We start from the raw sequence: 17,480 nt of genomic DNA on the forward strand, positions 1-17,480 counted from the left end.
TTAAGCGCAAAGCCATCTCTATCCCACGAAAAGCAGCAGTAGGGTATTTTACTTTGCGGGTTCCCTCCAAGGAGAAGCCACTACGAAAGGACACTGTCCTACGCTAACAGGAACTGGAGCAGAGAAGCAGGAGGGACACTACGTCCGCAGCAGAGCAGCCAGGCTGGCTCAGAGAGCACAGATGCTGTTTGTTTTCAGCCCAATTACCTTGCTGCACATATTGTCTTTACTGCAGTTCTTGTTATCCTTGTCTGTTGCTTCCTCCTCCACCTTTACAAGGGAAAAAAATAAAAAAGGGTATAAATAAGAAAGCAGAGCTGGGGGGGATGGGAGGAGACTGAACAGCTGGTGTTGGAGCATCGGGATGGGATCCAGGGTGCTCCACAGATGTTGGACACGGGGAGCTACGGAGGAGCTGGGATTCAGCGAATAAGCCAGGCAACCCACTCGAGCAGCTTCTGCTTCATGTAGCAAGAGCCACAAAGGCTTCGGTGCTCGGTGGTACAGAGAGGTCACCCCCAGCTGGGACACAAACCCCAGAGCCAAGCTCCTCGGCTCCACACATGGTGCACGGGGAGAGTTCGGTGCTTTATGAAGCCGAACCGTCAAACTGTGTAAGCACACGCTATCGAGCCTCTCTGCCTCCCTCCTGTGAGGCTCAGGGCTGGGACAAAGCGGTCTGGGCTCCGGAGGGGCTCCTGACCACTGCTCCCGCCACCGCCCACCAGACAAAACAGGCTGATCTGGGACCCCACGGACTCCGGAGCACAGTCCAGCACCAGGAGGTCTCCTTGCCCCTGCCTGCCTGCAGATCCCTGGTCACTCATGGGAGATTCAGCTTCCACCCCTCAAGCTAAGGCAAGTCAAGAATCCCATTTTCTTATTTCCTGGAAAACTCTTCCAGGCTTGTACTTCTCCCTCCTGTTGTTATCGTCCTCCGGTGAGCACAGCTGCCGCGGTCCAGACTGTGCTCTCTGCACGTCTCCAGCACGCCTCCCACACCCAGCACGGTGCCAACCCTGGATCCCAGCCACGCCGAGGATAAGCACCAACACCCCTGCCCCGGGCCAGTGCCCAGCTGGTAGGAAGCTTCCAGGTAAGGAAAGAGGGAGGCACCGTTCCCATTTAGAAGCCTCCACAACCAGGCAGCTGCAGGGCAGATTTTCCTGGATCACCATTTCAGACTTGCTGCGTTTAAGCTCTGTTTTAGGTACCCAAATCCGTCAGCTGGCAGAGACAAGCCATCAGCAGAGAGGAGGGCTGACGCCAACAGCACTGATCAGATCAAGAGCAACAAGAGAGGATCCAGCCTCCAACGGTTGCTTATCTCTGACCCCACAAGGGAGAGCAACATCTCTGGGGCAGCAGAGACACGGGATGGTGATTCAGTAGCACACACAGGGCGAACCTTGGCCAAAGCACCCCGGGGCCGGCCAAGCGAGCTGACGGCACGCAGCTTTTCTAGCTGCTCTCTCCCTCTTTCCCACAAGCAAAGCTGAGGGGAGCAGTCCCTGGGGATGACAGATGTGGGGCAACCCCAAGGAGCAGCAGATGGACACAAGGTGATAATCGTCTCCCTCAAGTGGGAGGAGAGGACAGGGGAAGCGCAGCAGCAGGGATGAAGAAGGCAGGGCGGGCTGGCTCCATGCATCTCCCCGCCCGGGGCTCAGAGCCAGGTCTAAGCGCAGCTTTGACAGGAGAAGGCCGAGCAGGCACCTCAGGCTGGGATTCAGAAAAAAACCCAAAAAACCAACAACCCCACAACCTCTCTGTGCTTTTCAGCAGCTTTCCGCCGGAGGCTCTCACAACCCTTTCTGAATAATTCAGCAACCTGCAGGATCTCTCCGGAGGACGAACAGATGCCGGGGAACGACTGGCCACACTCGCACAGCCTGGGACCTGGTTATCCTGGTCAGGCACACCTGCACGAGGTTCTCCCAGCACGGGAAGCTCCTTGCTCCAGCTGCGACATGGAACACCCTCCCCCTACGGAACCCAGGCCTTTGAAAGCCAGCCGGTCTCCCCCCACGCTCCCCAGAGACCCGGTATCGCTGCTCTAAGCATCCCATCGCTCCCTGGACAAGCTGCTAAGGACCCAGCAGAAACGCTTGCCACTAAATCCTCCTGTGAAAGGTGAAGCCGTTTCCCTGCAGTTACGGGTTCTTACCTCCTTCCTCCACTTGAGCTCGCAGAAAACCCGTTCGAAGCACTCGTGCATGTAGTTGAACTGCAAAGAGAAAGCAGCGTCTGAGAGCAGCAGCCCCAGAGCCGCCCTGGCTCCCAGCCCCGAGCGTGGACTCCTCCTGGTGGCCACCGGCCCCTGTCACCTCCTGGCCAAGAAGCTGGAGCACAGAGTCCTGCTCCCCCAGCTTCCAGAAGGAGAAGCAGCAAGCTCTGGGCTTTTCCTGAGCGAACCTGCGAAGAACAGGGGGTACTTACATAGGGGGTGAAGATTTTAACCCATCGGGGTTTCTTCTCGCCTCGTGCGTATTCAAAACAAAACGCCATTCCCTCTTCGTCCGTGTCCCACCGCTGCATTTCGTCCCATTCAAATGCTATTACCTGGTTCTGAAGGAAGACAAAGCCCCAGTGAGGCCGGAGCTCAGGAAGGGCAGGATTACAGCAGATGGCGCAGCAAAAATGAAGCTGCACAAAGCGGGGGACAAGGATGCCTCTGACGACGGCCTTGCTGCGGGGACGGCGACGGGCTGGGGAGGCAGCTTTGAAAGGCGCACAGAGCAGCCAGGTAAACCCCTGCGCTCCCAGCCGCTGCCCAAACCCCTTCGGAGGCCTCTCAGCAGCCCTGAGCCCCAGAGCTCCAGGGACACGGTGCTGGTGCAAAGCCGAGGGGGAGGCCAAGGGCTGAGCCCAGCTCCCCGACACCTCAAGGCACAAGCCCCCTTACCTCCAGCTGGCCCTCCTCCGTGCAGGCGTGGAGTTTAAAGTGCTTAATGCTGATGGCTGTGATCACATGCCCCTTCCGCCGGGAGTCACAGGAGCAATGGGGGAAGATGATCTCGTTATAACCCTCACACGTCCGTAACATGTTTAAATACTGCGGAGAGAAAGCCGCGGGCGTTAGCCTGCCCAGAGGGAGGGAAGGGGAGCCCTGCGTCCTGCTGCTCACACCCTGCAGCACTAATTGTCCCCCTGGAAACCCCTGGCTTTGCCCCAGCCCAGGGAGGCTGGATCCCCTCCCCAAAGGAAGCCACCCCCCCACCCCCCCCGGCAGCAGCAGCACTGGGCTAGGGGAAGGAAGGAGACCCCTCCAGCTGCTCAACCTCCCTCCCCAAAACACGGATCCGCCCAGACGTGCACAGAGCTCCTTGTGGCCTTGAACGCCAAAAGCCCTTTCTGGGAGAGCTGGTGCAGCCAGAGCCGCCGACCAGCACGACCACGCTGCCCTGGGAAGGGCATGATCTGAGCAAACAGCTAAAGCAGCGCCGGGACGGAGCATCCTCACTAGAGCCGTCCTCCCGATCGCTACAGGCTGAACGAGACCAACGAGGCCTGCCGGGCAGACGTGGGATCTGGCTGAGTCCTTCGATGCAAGTGCTACAGCTCACGGAAAGGTCCAAAGAGGTATTTTGGCTCTTCCTTTCCTCCCGAGTGTCGCCCCGACAAAGCAGGGCTGCGAGAACACCGGAGAAGCGCCGGCCACTTGGGGTCACAGGTCGGGACATGGAAGAAGCCAGCAGCTTCTCCAAGGGCTGGTACTCCAGAGCCCTGCAACCTCTCATTATGTGAGAAAGGTTTACGCAGGGCAGAACTACAACAAAGCCTGGAGTGACTCTTTAACCACGGAACAAGCCACATCCAGACCAGAGGAAGACGTCAAATTCTCAAGTGTGGTGCTCCAGGCAGGACCCTTAATAACATGGGGCGATGTAGAGGATGAAGTACTTTGACTTCACAGGCTCTTCGGGACACAGACATCATCTTCTTGACCTCCTGCCAGACCAGGGCCCTACTATACCTGGTGTATGTCTGTCTGTGTATATGTGTGTGTATATATATATATACACACACATGCTGTGATATATCATTTCCAAAGCTTCAGATCTTTCTTTGGTCATTAGAAAGCCAGCAAGGTGAGCAGAAACAAAAGAACGATGAGACAACCCACAGAAGGAAGCGTCTATTTACTGATCTTTACCACGAGTTGATAATTAACCTTCTTGGCTTAGCATTTCAAGCGACCCTTCTGGTGTCCACCCCAAGGTAGTCCCCCAGCAGGGACCTCCAAGAGCTGCTGCAGCCACACAGGCTTTGAGGAGGTCCAACCAAACCAGCCAGGCTGGAGAAGGGAATGCCAAGGCCCCTGCTCTTCGACAGCAGCCAAGCTGGCCACAAGAAGGCAGGCGGGGTGCAGCGAGTCAGGGAAAGGGCAGCCTGCATTCATTCCGTACCAGCAGCCCCGAGCGAGCCAGAAAGTTATTTACAAGTCAGAATCTTCTGCTGTTTGATCTTCAAGCCAAGCTTGCGTCGGGCAGATGATCTCAGGGTATCCCCTTCGCTCCCCCAGGTCCAGGCCAGGCAGGCTCATCGAGTCACACCAACCCCCCAAGCATTCGCTGGGCAGAGTGGTAAGAGGCAGAAAATCCCTGACCAGACATGGAGCTCTGGCACAGGATTTGCTATCTGCGAAGGCTTCTGCTGGACAAAACACCCCAGAAACTAAGGCACCGAGAGGGCAGCAACTCACATTACGAGCGGGCCAGGACCCACGGCTCCCTCGGCCAGCCCAGCACCACCACCTCGGAGGCAGTCTGGAGCAGAAAGAGACCTTTGCCTCCCAATTACTAGGGAGAAAGAGCCGTCCCCGAAGGGCTGCAGGTGAAGGATTGCTACACCACATGTTAAGCACCTCACCTTTCAACACCAGCAATAACCCACAAGGTTTTATCGCTGCCTCGTTTGGAGCAGTCAATGGGTGATCCTGCCAAGGACGAGCCGCCGTTCAAATGCGCCAGGCACATGGGGTGGTGTTGGTTCACGCAGCGGCCGACCCTCGGGCACGCCCCAGCCCTGCGCCTGGCATTCCTGCGTGTTTCACGCCCTGCCAATCCCTCCTGCACTAAACCCACACCTCATGGCTCTCCAAGGTTACTGCTTTCCAAGAAAGACAGATGTGTTTTTCAAGGCTGTGCGCACAGGAGGGTTTGGGTTGGAAGGGACCTTTGAAGACCATTAATCCAACCCCCTGCCGTGGGCAGGGACACCGTCCACCAGACCAGGTTGCTCCAAGCCCCATCCAACCCAGCCTTGAACATTTCCAGGGACGGAGCATCCGCAGCCTCCCTGGGCAGCCTGTGCCAGCACCTCCTTTCCAGACACAGCATTCCAAACAGGAAGGAAAGCCAACAGGACAGGTAGGGTAACTCACCATGACCATCTTTCTCTGCTCACACAGCTTCTGTAACTGGTAGGACTTCTCCTCTGCTTTGATGTAGCCTTTCTTGACATCATCAACAGCCTAAAGAGAAAAAGGGAAAGGAAACCCAGGAGGTCAGACTAGAGAGCTCTTCACTGAGTCACAGCGCTGCGCTGGCCCCGGCTGGCCCTGAGGCTGCTTTGAACAGCCACCTAAATTCACAGCCCCAGAAGGTGACCAGTGTCCCCAGAGAGGCAGAGGGATGGAGAGGCTCAAAGAGGTGGTTCTTCACACTCGCTGCTGACTCCTGCCACGAGCCTCTGACCGCCCTGGGGAGCATACAGATGCTTAAGCGTCTAGGCAGACTCTGGAAGAATGTCCTCTGGCAGAGGAGTATGGATCTGGAAATGCTGGTACCTGGAATCCTGCTTCTGCCTTCAGGCTCAGGCAAGGACAGGTCGGTACAACCCTTCCGCTCCAGACACAGGCACGGCTGCCTGCAGCAGAGCAGTGCTGGCTTTTACCCACTGTGCTGCTGGAGCGCCGGCATGAAAATGTGTTTTTCCTTCAGGGCTGAGGAGGTACACAGCCCCTTCCTTTTGCTCCTCAGCTGCACACCCCAGCAAGGGCTCTTGCCCTTGGCACAAAGCAGCTTGTAAAGCTGCTGGTCAGTAAAGATCCAGTCTTGGCAATCAAAGAATTTGACAACTACTATTTTTATTTCCATTTGTATCAGAGGCCAGTACAGGCTCGGTTCAGAGCGCGCTGGGTTTGAGACAGAGCAAGATTCATCTTACTGAACTCTGCAGATATCTGCCTCTGAGCTGGCCATCCTCGCCTGGCTTTATACAGGTAATGGGAGACCGTGGCTCTTCCTGGACTCAATTCATCCCAGAGAATCTGCATAAAGTCAAATCACGGGCCAAAACGTCCCATCTCCTTAGGGTGAACCGGGACAAGTCTGCTCCCCATCTTCATGGACTTACACATGGAATTGAGGAAAACATAGCTGACCCAAGGAGTGCAGCCTGCCGTGATCCTTTCACCTGGCTCTGGGAAGGCAGCTTCTCACAATGACGACAGCAGGAGTCCTGCCTCCCAGTCCGGTTGCAACTTGGCCACAAGTTCACCACACCACTGCCAATTCACCCAGCCACAGAATGCTACTCCTTGAAGTCACCCAAGCACGACTGGCCCTCAATTTCACGCTCTGTTGCCAGAACGCCAAAGGACAGCGGTGTCTGCAGTAGTTCTAGGAGCTGGGCACTTTAAGTCCAGTTAAAAATTGGTGGGCTTGGCTTAAGGTTGGACTCTACGATCTTAAAGGTCTTCAGCTCCTGGGCACCTACCTGATGGAAGAAGTAGGTGACTGCCAGGTCGTTGTCATTGAGAAGAACCTCCTCCTCTGTAGTGAAGAGCCATTTTCGGATGGTCAGGCACGTTCCCGGCACCGCCGAGGTGTAGTTCTGCACGTAGAGCTTGTGGGGGAATTCGTTGGGTGCCAGTTTGCGCACTGGAAAAAGCACAGGACATGAGGTTAGTGCACCGCCGCACGGCATCAGCATCTGTGGCTGGAGCCTGGCTGCCGTACAGAGCAACGTCGGCGATGCCCTTTAGCTCAGCCAGCTGGGATCAGGACCCCAGCTCTGCTCCAAGGCCCCTTCCTATCCTCCCTGACCAAATCCAGCTTTTTCCCCAATACCTGCTCCCACAGCGTCAGACCACACCTGTCCCTTGCAATCGCCTCTAGCGCCCAGGCAGGAATCTGTGTGCGACTGAACCCTCGGCTGTCAGACAGCTCAGCGCGGCTCTCCAGGATCAGCACAGCAGCCTGACCTCATCCCCGGCTGTGCACGGGGAGGTCCACCCTGCCCAAGGCCTTAGGATCACAGTGTCCAGGATCTATGCGCTGTCCTCACAGGGGGGGGGGGGGGGGGGGGGGGGCTGGAGAAGGTCCCCTCTGTGCTGGCATGCTGCCACCAGTGCCCAGACAAAACCTGCCGCATTGCTCAGCCAAGCCGCAGCAGCTGGGCCACCAGTGAGACCCTGCCAAGACATCGACTGCGTTCAAATCTGCTTTACCCAGCTATGAGGGACAAAAAAGGCGAGTGCCAGCATGTTTCCTTCATCAGGTAGGGATATGGTCACCATCTCACTGCAGATGGAGCTTACAGTTTCCAGAGAAATTAAGTGGAGTGTATCCAGACAGGAATAAACATTCACAGCGAACGCCCAGAAAGCGTAAGCCATAAAGGTTAACTGGAGCTTTTACTTTCCAGCGCAGCTTGAGAAGTGTGGCACTCACAGGAACGAGGAATTAATAGCTCCAGTTAAGAGTCTGGCACCATAAAAGCTCCTGCGTGAGACTGTGCCAGCACACTGCAGCGTCCCATCTCCCAGAGCAGGTATTCCCTGCTCGAGGCTCCCTGCACAGCCCTGCTCGGCCTCAGCAATCTCAGAGCACGTCAACCCTCCAGTCCTGCTCTTCCCTCTCTGCTCCGACACACCAGCACCTGGTAACCCTCAAAAAGCGACCACAGACCCTGTCGCAGAGGCATTTCTGCGATGCCAACAGTTTTATAGGAGACCGGTGATAGCAGCTGCCCCAGAGTCAGCATCTGAATGCAAACCTAGCCTGTTCTGTGAGATGAGTCACTTTAGGAGGGCTTTAAGTAGCTAAAATTTGCCCCAGCTGTTCAGCCAGAATCTTGCGAGGACAAGGAACAGCCTGAGGAAATCTCTTCCTACAAGACACAGTTTGCCCTAACAACAGGACGAGTTTGAGGCATACAGACGACAATCCAGAGATGAAGGTACCCAGCTGGGAATGAGAAATACACTTGGCGTAAAACCCAGCACAGGGAAAAAATACAAACCATGAACCAACCACTACACCCATTTTGTGGTGTGGCCACGACATTTTGGTCTCTCTACAGCTTCAGTGAACCCGACGTGAAGCCGGGCAAAAAAAATCAGAGATTGCTGTGGCCAGGGACCTGAACAGCAGCCAGGAGACCCCAGCATGCACTAAGCTGGAAGGATGGCAATTACTTAAGTGCTGAAATGATTGCCCAGAATCCCACAGTCAAGCCTCAAATACCATTAGGATTTAACCACGGAAGGAGAGATGAAGTGCTAAGATGCAGCTCGCAGCACACAGCCACCCTGGACGTGGATATTGCCCCACACCCACGTGCATACAGACCGAGGGTGCCCTCAGTCTGCTCCCCAGCACCTTCGCTCCGTCCCGAGCCGCTGCCCCCCTCTCCAGAAACTGCCGCGTTGCAGTGACGCTGCCTGCTTTTTCTAAGCTCGCCGGACCCTTTGAACTAAAGTAAAACGCATCTCTCAGTTTAACAAAAAGCTCGTCTCCTTGAACTGCTTAAGAAAGGGAAAGTCAAGCAGCAGCAAAAAAAGCCATCAAACTTGGAGGGCTCCTCATTATCAGAGCCTGCTGTGCCTGCCCCGTTCCTCCCGGGGCTCCTGATTCTGCGAGTCGAGATAAGACCTAAATGAGAGCGCCACCGGGCCCTGCGAGCGCTGCAGAGCTTTCTCCTCGGTTGCTCGTCAGCACCGAGGGGATTAGAAGACTCACCAAAGGAGTGATTGATCACTTCAAACAAGGCGAAGTAGTTTGCGGTAATACTGTCCATTCCAACTTTCGCAGCCACAGCCTAAAGAAGGGGAAAAAGGGGTGAGTGAAACAGGAGCCAGCAGCTGTCCATCCCTCTCTGGGGCAAAGCCAGCTTCATACAGATTATTCCCAAGTATTCCCGAGGTGTTAGTCACCACGGAAACCCTGAATTTTACTCTTCCAGTAAAACCAGACGTTTTCTTAAGCAAAGGCTTAGACTGTCCTGCTTTCACCTTCCTGTAAACTGATCTAGATTTGAAGTGCCACCACGGCTGACAATTAGGTCATTTTTCTTCTGATGCCGCCAGCTTCAGTTCCTAATAGAAGAGGCGTGCACACCCCCCCGGGGAGTTTTCTCCAACAACAGTTCAGTCCTGCACGCTAGTACCACAGTCAAAACTCACAGACCTCGGCGGCGGCGAAGTGAAATTCAATAGGCTGTGTCCCAGACGCACCCTGTGCTGCCAATCCCGTCTACCCGCGGGATTCTGCCGTGCGGATCTCAAGCTCCCGAGAGCCTGCTCTTTCGCAACACTCTGTCTCCCTCGCCTGCAGCAACATTTTTAGTTCTCCTTTCAAAAAGAGTCTCCCCTGCACCATCTTATTCCCCCTAATCCACTGACAGCTTCCACTTTCCTCTTGCAGTGCTGGTTGAAGTCAGTTCTCCTTAGTTTTCCACTGAAAGCAGAGGGCCTCCAGCCACCTGCAAACCTGTAACCCGGCGCTGCCCTTAATACCCAACTTGTTGTCCTGCCACGCAGCCACAGGCTCGTGTGTTGGCTGCTGGCAGCTCTTGGATCCAACCCCTCCGCTGCAGCCACTGCGAGCCGTAACACACAATCTGCCCAGCGCTTAGAGCCAGCCACCAGCTTGAAGATATTATCAGTGAAAATTAATTCAGCGATGACTCTGTCCTTGCAGCCAAACCTGCCAGTGAAAGCGCTGCTTCAGCACGGCATAAGGTTAGAGTTTCGCAGCGTCCCTGTCCTCCCTGCTACAGCAAAACAACGTCCCTTATGCCCAGCTGCGCTCGAGAGGAACGGAGAGAAGCAAGCGAGTGCCCACAGGGTCGTGGATGATGTCTGTATCATGTTAAATCTTCCAGTCAAGGCAAAAAAAAAAACCCAAAAGAAGCAGCAGCTCACCTGGTACACCTGGTCTGTAGTGCTGTTCTTTTTGACTCTTACTGTCACTGTTGTTATATCTGGTAGTGCTACTCGGAGCTCCACATCTGAGACGCCATTGTAATTCTGAAAGAGGGAAGAGAAGACAGAAATCAGCCTCACACAAACCGAGCCCCAAGCTCTGCGGGCTGTTTATTGCTTCACACTGGCTAATTAACATGGTCACTTCTAACCACCTGCTGCTCTGCAAGCTTCAAGAATCCTGCTCCAGTCTGCACCAGAGAAATTCTGAAAGGAGGAAGATGTGAGCTCTGCTCCGAGACAGGAAGCTGAGCAAACTGCTTCAGACCACGATGGGGGAGGATTTTCCATTCACGGGTTTGCCAGTGAAGAGCAAGAGAAAGCTCCGTGACAGGGCAACTTCATGAACCACAGAAAGGTTGGCAAAAGAAGAGCAGCTGAATGGCAACCAGAAACTCGCCGATGCTGCCTGCAGCTCCAATCTGGGGAGAAGCACGCTGAACAGGCCGGAGTTCAGAGCGCCCGTTGCCTTTCTGGTTAAAGGCTGACAGATACAAACAGCTCACAAATGCAAAGCTACCAGGGCTGCCACCAGCAGAGAAAACAGCAGGACGGTCAGTGAACGTGGGTGCTTTGCTGGGTCTCCCCTGGCCAGAGCGCCAGGGTACGCAGCGTGGCCTCAAGGCTGGTTCTGCTCTGTGCACACCTCTGAGAGCAGCAGCAAAGCTGCTCGTAGCTGCTGCTATGGGGAAAAGGTTTCCCATAATAACAGCGCAATAACAGACAGCAGACTGCAGCCTTGATTTTTTGCCACCATTTTCTATTCAACCAAGCAAGGCTTTGGCAGGGAGTGTCTCTGCTCTCCGATCCAGTTTTACCAAGCATTTACAGCCTCTGTAACAGGGAAGGTCACGCCAGAGCTTCAGTGCCGTCGCCTACGTGCCTACCTCGTCCGACTCCGACAGGAACTCTTGCATGATGTCGCTCTCCCCAATGACACGTATCGAACACACTACAGGACAGAGAGTGCAGGTTAGGGGGGTGCCCGGGGAAGGGGGAGCCCTCCCCTCCCAGGACCGACCCAAAGGCGACATGGAAATAACAACTGTCTGTTCTGCGGGTGGCGTGAAACAAGGGCGCTATCTCCAGCCCAGAAAAAGCTTCTCAAAGCAAGTGCTCTCCGGGCTGCGTCAGGTGTCCTGGCATGGAGACTGATCCAGCCTGAATCCCCGACAATAGCAAGCGAACAGCGGTGCCGAGTAACTCGCTGAGATATTCCCTGTGGGTGAAATCCAGGCCCCAGGCACACAGCCAACAGGAGGTTTAGGCTATACTTAAAAGTGGGCAAGAATTTCATAAATAGTATTTTTGCCTCTAAAAAAAAAAAAAAAAAGTTATTCCAGAAAGATTAAAAGTGTTTGGGAATTTAGGCCAAGTTCAGCCAATAACATGGACCTGAACTGTTATCGTGTTGCCTCTAGGATGCAGGCAGTCTGCCCCTTCCTCCAGCCAGCTGGTAACCGAGGGTGAAGATGAAGAAACTGGGCAAGGCAGCACCGAGATGTCAGTGGGGTGGGGAAAACCTGACCCACGTCCATCTTATGGGAAGAGGCAGCTTCCCTCCCAGGTGCTGGGCAAGGGGAGAGGCCGTTAACCTCACACAAACTAATGGAGCTGCTTCCAGGCAATTAAGAAAATACACAGCATCAGAGGACGAGGGGTCAGTGCTCCCCAAGCCCCATCTACATCCTCTTCACTGCAAAACGTAGGGCCAGATCTTTTAGCCAGGCACCCTGATGCAGAGGTAAGGTTTTGCATCCCCTTTCCCATCACGGGATCTCAACCGAAAGGAAAGTCCTGCTGCAGGCGTTACGATTGTGATTGAAAAGGACCAAAACGTTCAGCTGTGAGCAAGCTCAGGTTGAGCCGAGCTCCCCTGATGAGAACAGCCTCGAACATGATGTTCTCCCTGCTCCAGAGCTTCCCTCATCTTCCTCCTCCCCGTGTTCCCTCATCTCCAAGATCACTGGTGAGCCATACAACACTATAAATAAAAGCTTGTTGTGCGTTAAAAACCTAATTACACATTTTGTTGTTGGAAGTGCACTGCAAGCCGGTAACACACGCATCGTTAAGCTATGGCAAGTCTAAGCTCCCTCTCACCACTTCAGCCATAAAATCTGATCCAGCTACAAATGAGCTTCTTTCCCTCCCAGGTAAACAAATGCCCATGAAGTTCTGGACCACCCATGGAAGGATGTGCCCTGAGGATCTTCTTCCCTGCTTGCAAGGAAGGCGGCATCCCAGCTCCCAGCTGAGTACCTTTCTCCAGGTACTCCTCCAGCCCTCGCCGTCGGGCGTCCAGCTGCTGCTCCGACAAAGAGAATGGCCACTTCCCCGGGAGACGCGGAAAAGTGAAGTTGGCAAATTCCCGTTTTAGGTTCTGGTGCAGGATGGCAAACTCCCGGTACCGCTTCGAGCAGAGCTGGCGGCCCGCCATGTAAACATTGTAGACCTGCAGGGAGGAAGAAGAGGGTCACTGGGGTGAGAAAAACCAAATCCAAACTGGCACAGCTTTGCCTTCCCAGACCCATGTAGTGCAAGACTAAATTGGGAGGGTTTGAGCTAGAATGAGAAACCAGTATGAATAGCTAAATATGCCACTGCTTATCCCTGGAGCTGGGGGATGTCCCAGCTACTACCTCCATCCGACAGCAGCAGGACTGGCATGAGTTCCAAGCTCCTTATACTCCAAAAGGAGGGGAAACACATCCAAACCCTTTACAAAAGGTCCTGTGTAGCCGTCATGGCATTCACCTGGATCACCTGGATCACATCCTGCACACAGGAGGTCCCCAAGATGCACCAAGCCACCGCTGGACTGATGCCACAGCAATACCATGCTGACTGCATCAGTTGTTTGCAGTGACAAGAGCCTCATCACCTTCCAGGTGTGCTTGATGCTACTGCTGAATTTCCAGCCCGTTGCAGAATTGAGCCTCATGTCGCAGCCAAAGCCCCAGAGCTCTGGATTCACGTTCACAGCTACTTCTGCTGAGAGGCACAGAGAGCAGGAGGCTTGTGTTTGGGGACAGCCCCTAGCAGCCGTCAGGCACCAACCATGGGGCAGATCCCAGGAGAGAGGCAGCATGAGGCTTGTTAGGATCACCCCATGTTAACTAGTCTCTTTGCTACACATGCACTCTTCCAGTTTCATTCCGGACACCACTAAGAAAAGAGAACTCTTGTCCCAAATAGGGGAAAACCTGGAGCAGAGTTACAGTCACAGGACACTTCTCAGCACTGCGATGCTCTTCAGGGAATTCCCTTCCCATTCATTAATGAGCTGCCTCCGTTTTTAAGCCAATCTGCTCACTCTCGCAGGCAAGTTAAAACAAGCTCTTATCTAGGCACTGCTAATATGCCCTCAGTGATAAGGAGGTCCCAAACAGCAGCGTTACCTTAATTGGCTTCACACGAGGAAAGGGATGCAGCGGGGAAGAGAGCAGGTTCACGCTTTTTCACGTTGCACAAGGGAAGGTTTGCAACCGCAACCTTTCCTCTTGAGGAGCATCACCCTCCGCCGCGCTCCCAAAGCCGAAGGGCTGGCAGAGTGCCGGGGTGCAGTCCGGCAGGAGGCATGTGCCAACGATGCATCGAGGGTGGCTTCAGCAGCGTTTAGGAAACTCAAAACCCCAACCTCTCCCCAGACGAGGGTCCGGAGCAGCCCCACCTCGCTCACCCTCCACACCCGCGCTCCAGGTACCCGCCCGACAGCCTTCACAAGGCAAAAGCGCTCCGACAAAACCCCAGCTTCTTCCTTAAAAAGCATGCATTCAGCCCTTCTGGCATCACCTCAAGAGACGGTGCCAGGCTGGGGCTGGATCCAAACAGCAGCACCTACTGTCAGTCTAGAGAGGTGGCTCCCTTTGGCCCCCTCCCTGCACGGCGCTTCTTGAAGAACCTCTGTTTTCTAGGCCCCTTTTTCTCCTGCTCCACACAGCACACCTTACCCAACAGGATTCCTGCTGGGGCTGGGAGAGCAGGGCACAGGGAAAGACACGCTCCCCAGGAGGCTGTGGATCCGCAAGGATCCCATCTGTCCCCTTCAGGGACATGTTGAAGTCACACACTTTGCACAGGAGCCTGACTCTTCTGGCAAGCTGAGCGTTCCTGAACCCTCTCCATCCTTCTCTCACACACACACGCTGCTTCTGCAACACCGATACTGGCTTAGGTCCTCCTTGGGAAAATGCCTCCATCCTCATCCAGGAGAGGAAAAAGTGATGAGCCAGTTTGTCATCTGTCTCCCGGCATTTCGCACTACAGCACAATCACATCCCGAGGGCGACTGCTCCAGCCAAACCTACCTCCCAGTCTGGGAGGGTGAAGGCAGCCAGCATACGGCACGCACCTTCCAGCCACGAGTCAAAGCAGCGGTGTAACTAGAGCGCCTGATACTCCCCATCTCATCCCAAGTCCCTCCACCTCATCTTCCACCCCCACCAGCGGCCACACAGTTCCCTGGCCCTGCAACAACGGAGACAGCACACCGAGAAGAAGAAACACATGATCTGGACATGGGTAGGACTGCGCTCCTAACAACAAGCAGCTATTTGCAGGGGAAGAATACTGTGCTTGTGGCAGCCTTCCATCTCTACCAGTCGCTGACTGAAACCCGGAGCCAGCTGGGCTTCGGCCGCGGGTTCTGCCGACCCTCGCCGCAGCTCGGACCCCAGGCGTGCTCCCGGAGCAAGCGGCCAGCAGCGAGACGCAGGGTGCTGGAGGACAGGGCCATTGAGACAGTTTGCTGAGCGCCTGTGAACGCCATGCAGCCCGGCAAGGAAGCAGAAGAGCTAAGCAAGGCCAGTCTGATTGAGGAGGTTAAGTACACCCCAAATGCTGCAAGAAGGAGCAGTTCTGCAGACGAATGTCTTTGTTCAGCCCATTCTGGGCCTCTCTCTCCAAACGTTTCCTTACCAGCCGCAGTCAGCCTCATCCCTGGTGAGCCAGTATTGACCTTAAGCCTCAGGAGGATGCACTCGTGTCAGGTACTTAGAGGACAGATCACCCTGTCTAGGAAAGTGACTGCCAGCCTCCCCAGTAAACGTGAGAAAAGAGGCAGGGAACCCAAAGGAAAGACGTTTTACAGCTATTTCCCACGACACTCCCTAAAGGGAAAAGAAATTCTGGAGATGGGAAGTTATGCTTCAAGACATCTGTTCCCTTTGCTTTTACATCTATCACAGATGTCCTTAACACTTGGTGTAAAACAGGAGATACAAATATGAAAGCTTATACGAACAAAATAATAGCTTCCTACTTAATCTTCACAAGAGATCAAGCTATTCCAGATACATTAATAAAAAGCTTCACAGCACATAGGAAATAGCTGCAAAAGAATAACCAAGTGCAATAAGAGTGAAGATGGGCAAGCCTAAATAAGACAGTGTCAAAACCAGTAATAAATTAGCATGCCTCCATCCTGAAGACAGAGAGCTAACTTGTCACTAACAGCAAGAAGCGCGTCCGTTCTGGGTGTGGATGCATCCTGTTTCCAGAAAACACTGTCCAAGATTATACTAACCACAAACTTCTCGCTGTTTTGCTCCACATGCTTGTACGTGGGGATGGAGATGGGCACAGCTTGTTTTTCCGTGTAGTCATAGAATGACTGCCCCAAAGAGTCATCGCTTGGATCGAGATTATCTGCCTCGTGGGGAGGCACGGACAACACTGTCAGAATTAACTCCTTCTCTCCTGCGCGAATCAGGTCCACCACTTGCTTGTGTGTTGCTCCTTCGACATTCACCCCATTCCTGCGAAAGAGAAAGCAGAAGAGCCGTAAGCGAGCCAGAGGTGACTGCAGAGCCTTCAAATCCTGCCAGGACGAGCCCAGAGATCCATCACACACTTGCTTCCCTTGAAAATCCCTCCAACCTCAACTGCTCTGGTTGCTCCAGTTTTATTCTGGTCTCAACTTCACTAATTTTTCCTATCGATGATTTCTCATGTTATTAGTTACTGAATTACAGACACAGCCAAAGCTTCTTTCACGCACCCCCTTGAATATTTAAAACAAGTTTTGCAGTTTTTACTATTTCCCAACGTTGTGACATGGCACATTTGTACCCAGAAAGCAAGACTTTTCCTGCCAGCTAAAGGCAAATGCAAGGAGACCACAGAACTCGGGAAGAAAACACTGGACGCGTAATACATACTACTCTGCTAGGACAAAGCCCACCTCCTGATCCTCTACAGCTCCAAAACATAAGTGGATTTCCCTAAATCTGAATCGAAGCTTCCAGGTGAACAAGAACGAGAAAGCAGGCAAGGAGGCTCCGAGAGCAAAGGTAAGCTATTTCAGAAGCCAGTGCTCCCATCCACCAAGACGCGGCAGCCACAAGCGCACCTGCTTCGGTGCAATGTAAAGGAGATGTGCGTTTGCTTCAGTTACTTCGAGGAATACTGCTCTGCCCTGCCCCAAGCAGCTCAGGAGCACTGCTACAGCGAGTAACACCTTTCTGCTTCCTAAATTGCTCCAACCTGATCACAGGAGCTCCTCCCAGCCATGCCCCAAACCCTCCAGGAGCCCCATGGAAGCTCTGAAGACCCAAGACATACCCAAGCCACCCCTCCGGCACTCCTGAAATTCCTGTGAGCCCTGGGCAGTTAACGATCCCTTGGCTCTTGCTTTGCCCAGAGGATACAGGCCGTGCCTCAGCCAGCGTGGAAAGATGCTGGACCTGTGATTTGATCTGAAAATGAAGAGAGCTGCTAGGTTCTCTTCCAAATCTGGAAAAGGGCAAGCCTGTTTCTCCTCCCGATAAGTGCTAAATTTAGCGTGAGTCTCCATAAACTTGCAGTCAAACAAGCGTCTCCGTGAAGAGTTCGGTATCCAAAACATTCCCTGTATAAACAGGAACAGGCAGAGCTTCACCCACCGCATCCCTACCAGCCAGCCCGGCCACGCTCTCGCAAGGCTGCCGGAGAGCCCGTAGCTCACCGGAGACGACAGGTCCCTTCACCTCTGCCTCCCGAGCAGCTGCCCAGGGCGAGCCTGGAACAAACCAGCAGTTCCTCACCGCTGCTGAAGCAACCATGCCTCAACCTCGGTTTGCCTTTGCTCGCACCAAGGAATTTCCCCACCAGAAAGTTCACCTTATTCTTATTCTGCACTCCTGGCTACGGCCGATACCTGATGTGTCAGAGGAGAGCAAGACAAAAGCAGCCTGCACTTCCCCAGCCACAAATCCCAACCATGCAGGGAAAGAAAGGGCTCAGATACCCCCTCTGGCAACGAGCTACTCCTTCCCAGAGCCTGGGA

At 54.2% G+C, this 17,480-nt stretch overlaps 1 protein-coding gene across 3 annotated transcripts in view; it reads right to left on the reverse strand.

Annotated features, from left to right (window-relative positions):
- The window catches only part of SNX27 (sorting nexin 27), a 33,562-nt gene that overhangs the window by 5,238 nt on the left and 10,844 nt on the right, over window positions 1-17,480 (reverse strand). For 2 of the 3 annotated variants that reach the window (XM_037411841.1, XM_037411840.1), the window contains exons 2-12: window positions 15,741-15,972; window positions 12,476-12,668; window positions 11,101-11,165; window positions 10,154-10,258; window positions 8,970-9,048; window positions 6,724-6,887; window positions 5,387-5,476; window positions 2,906-3,055; window positions 2,440-2,568; window positions 2,168-2,227; window positions 208-270 (exon numbers count right to left, since the gene is read on the reverse strand). In XM_037411841.1, coding sequence (XP_037267738.1) covers window positions 208-270; window positions 2,168-2,227; window positions 2,440-2,568; window positions 2,906-3,055; window positions 5,387-5,476; window positions 6,724-6,887; window positions 8,970-9,048; window positions 10,154-10,258; window positions 11,101-11,165; window positions 12,476-12,668; window positions 15,741-15,972 — 1,330 coding nt within the window. The remainder of the gene's footprint in view (window positions 1-207; window positions 271-2,167; window positions 2,228-2,439; window positions 2,569-2,905; window positions 3,056-5,386; window positions 5,477-6,723; window positions 6,888-8,969; window positions 9,049-10,153; window positions 10,259-11,100; window positions 11,166-12,475; window positions 12,669-15,740; window positions 15,973-17,480) is intronic. The other variant, XM_037411842.1, reaches the window with a different exon arrangement.

The sequence above is a fragment of the Falco rusticolus genome, chromosome 19, assembly GCF_015220075.1.
Source record: "Falco rusticolus isolate bFalRus1 chromosome 19, bFalRus1.pri, whole genome shotgun sequence".
In the NCBI taxonomy this organism is placed as follows: Eukaryota; Metazoa; Chordata; class Aves; order Falconiformes; family Falconidae; genus Falco; species Falco rusticolus.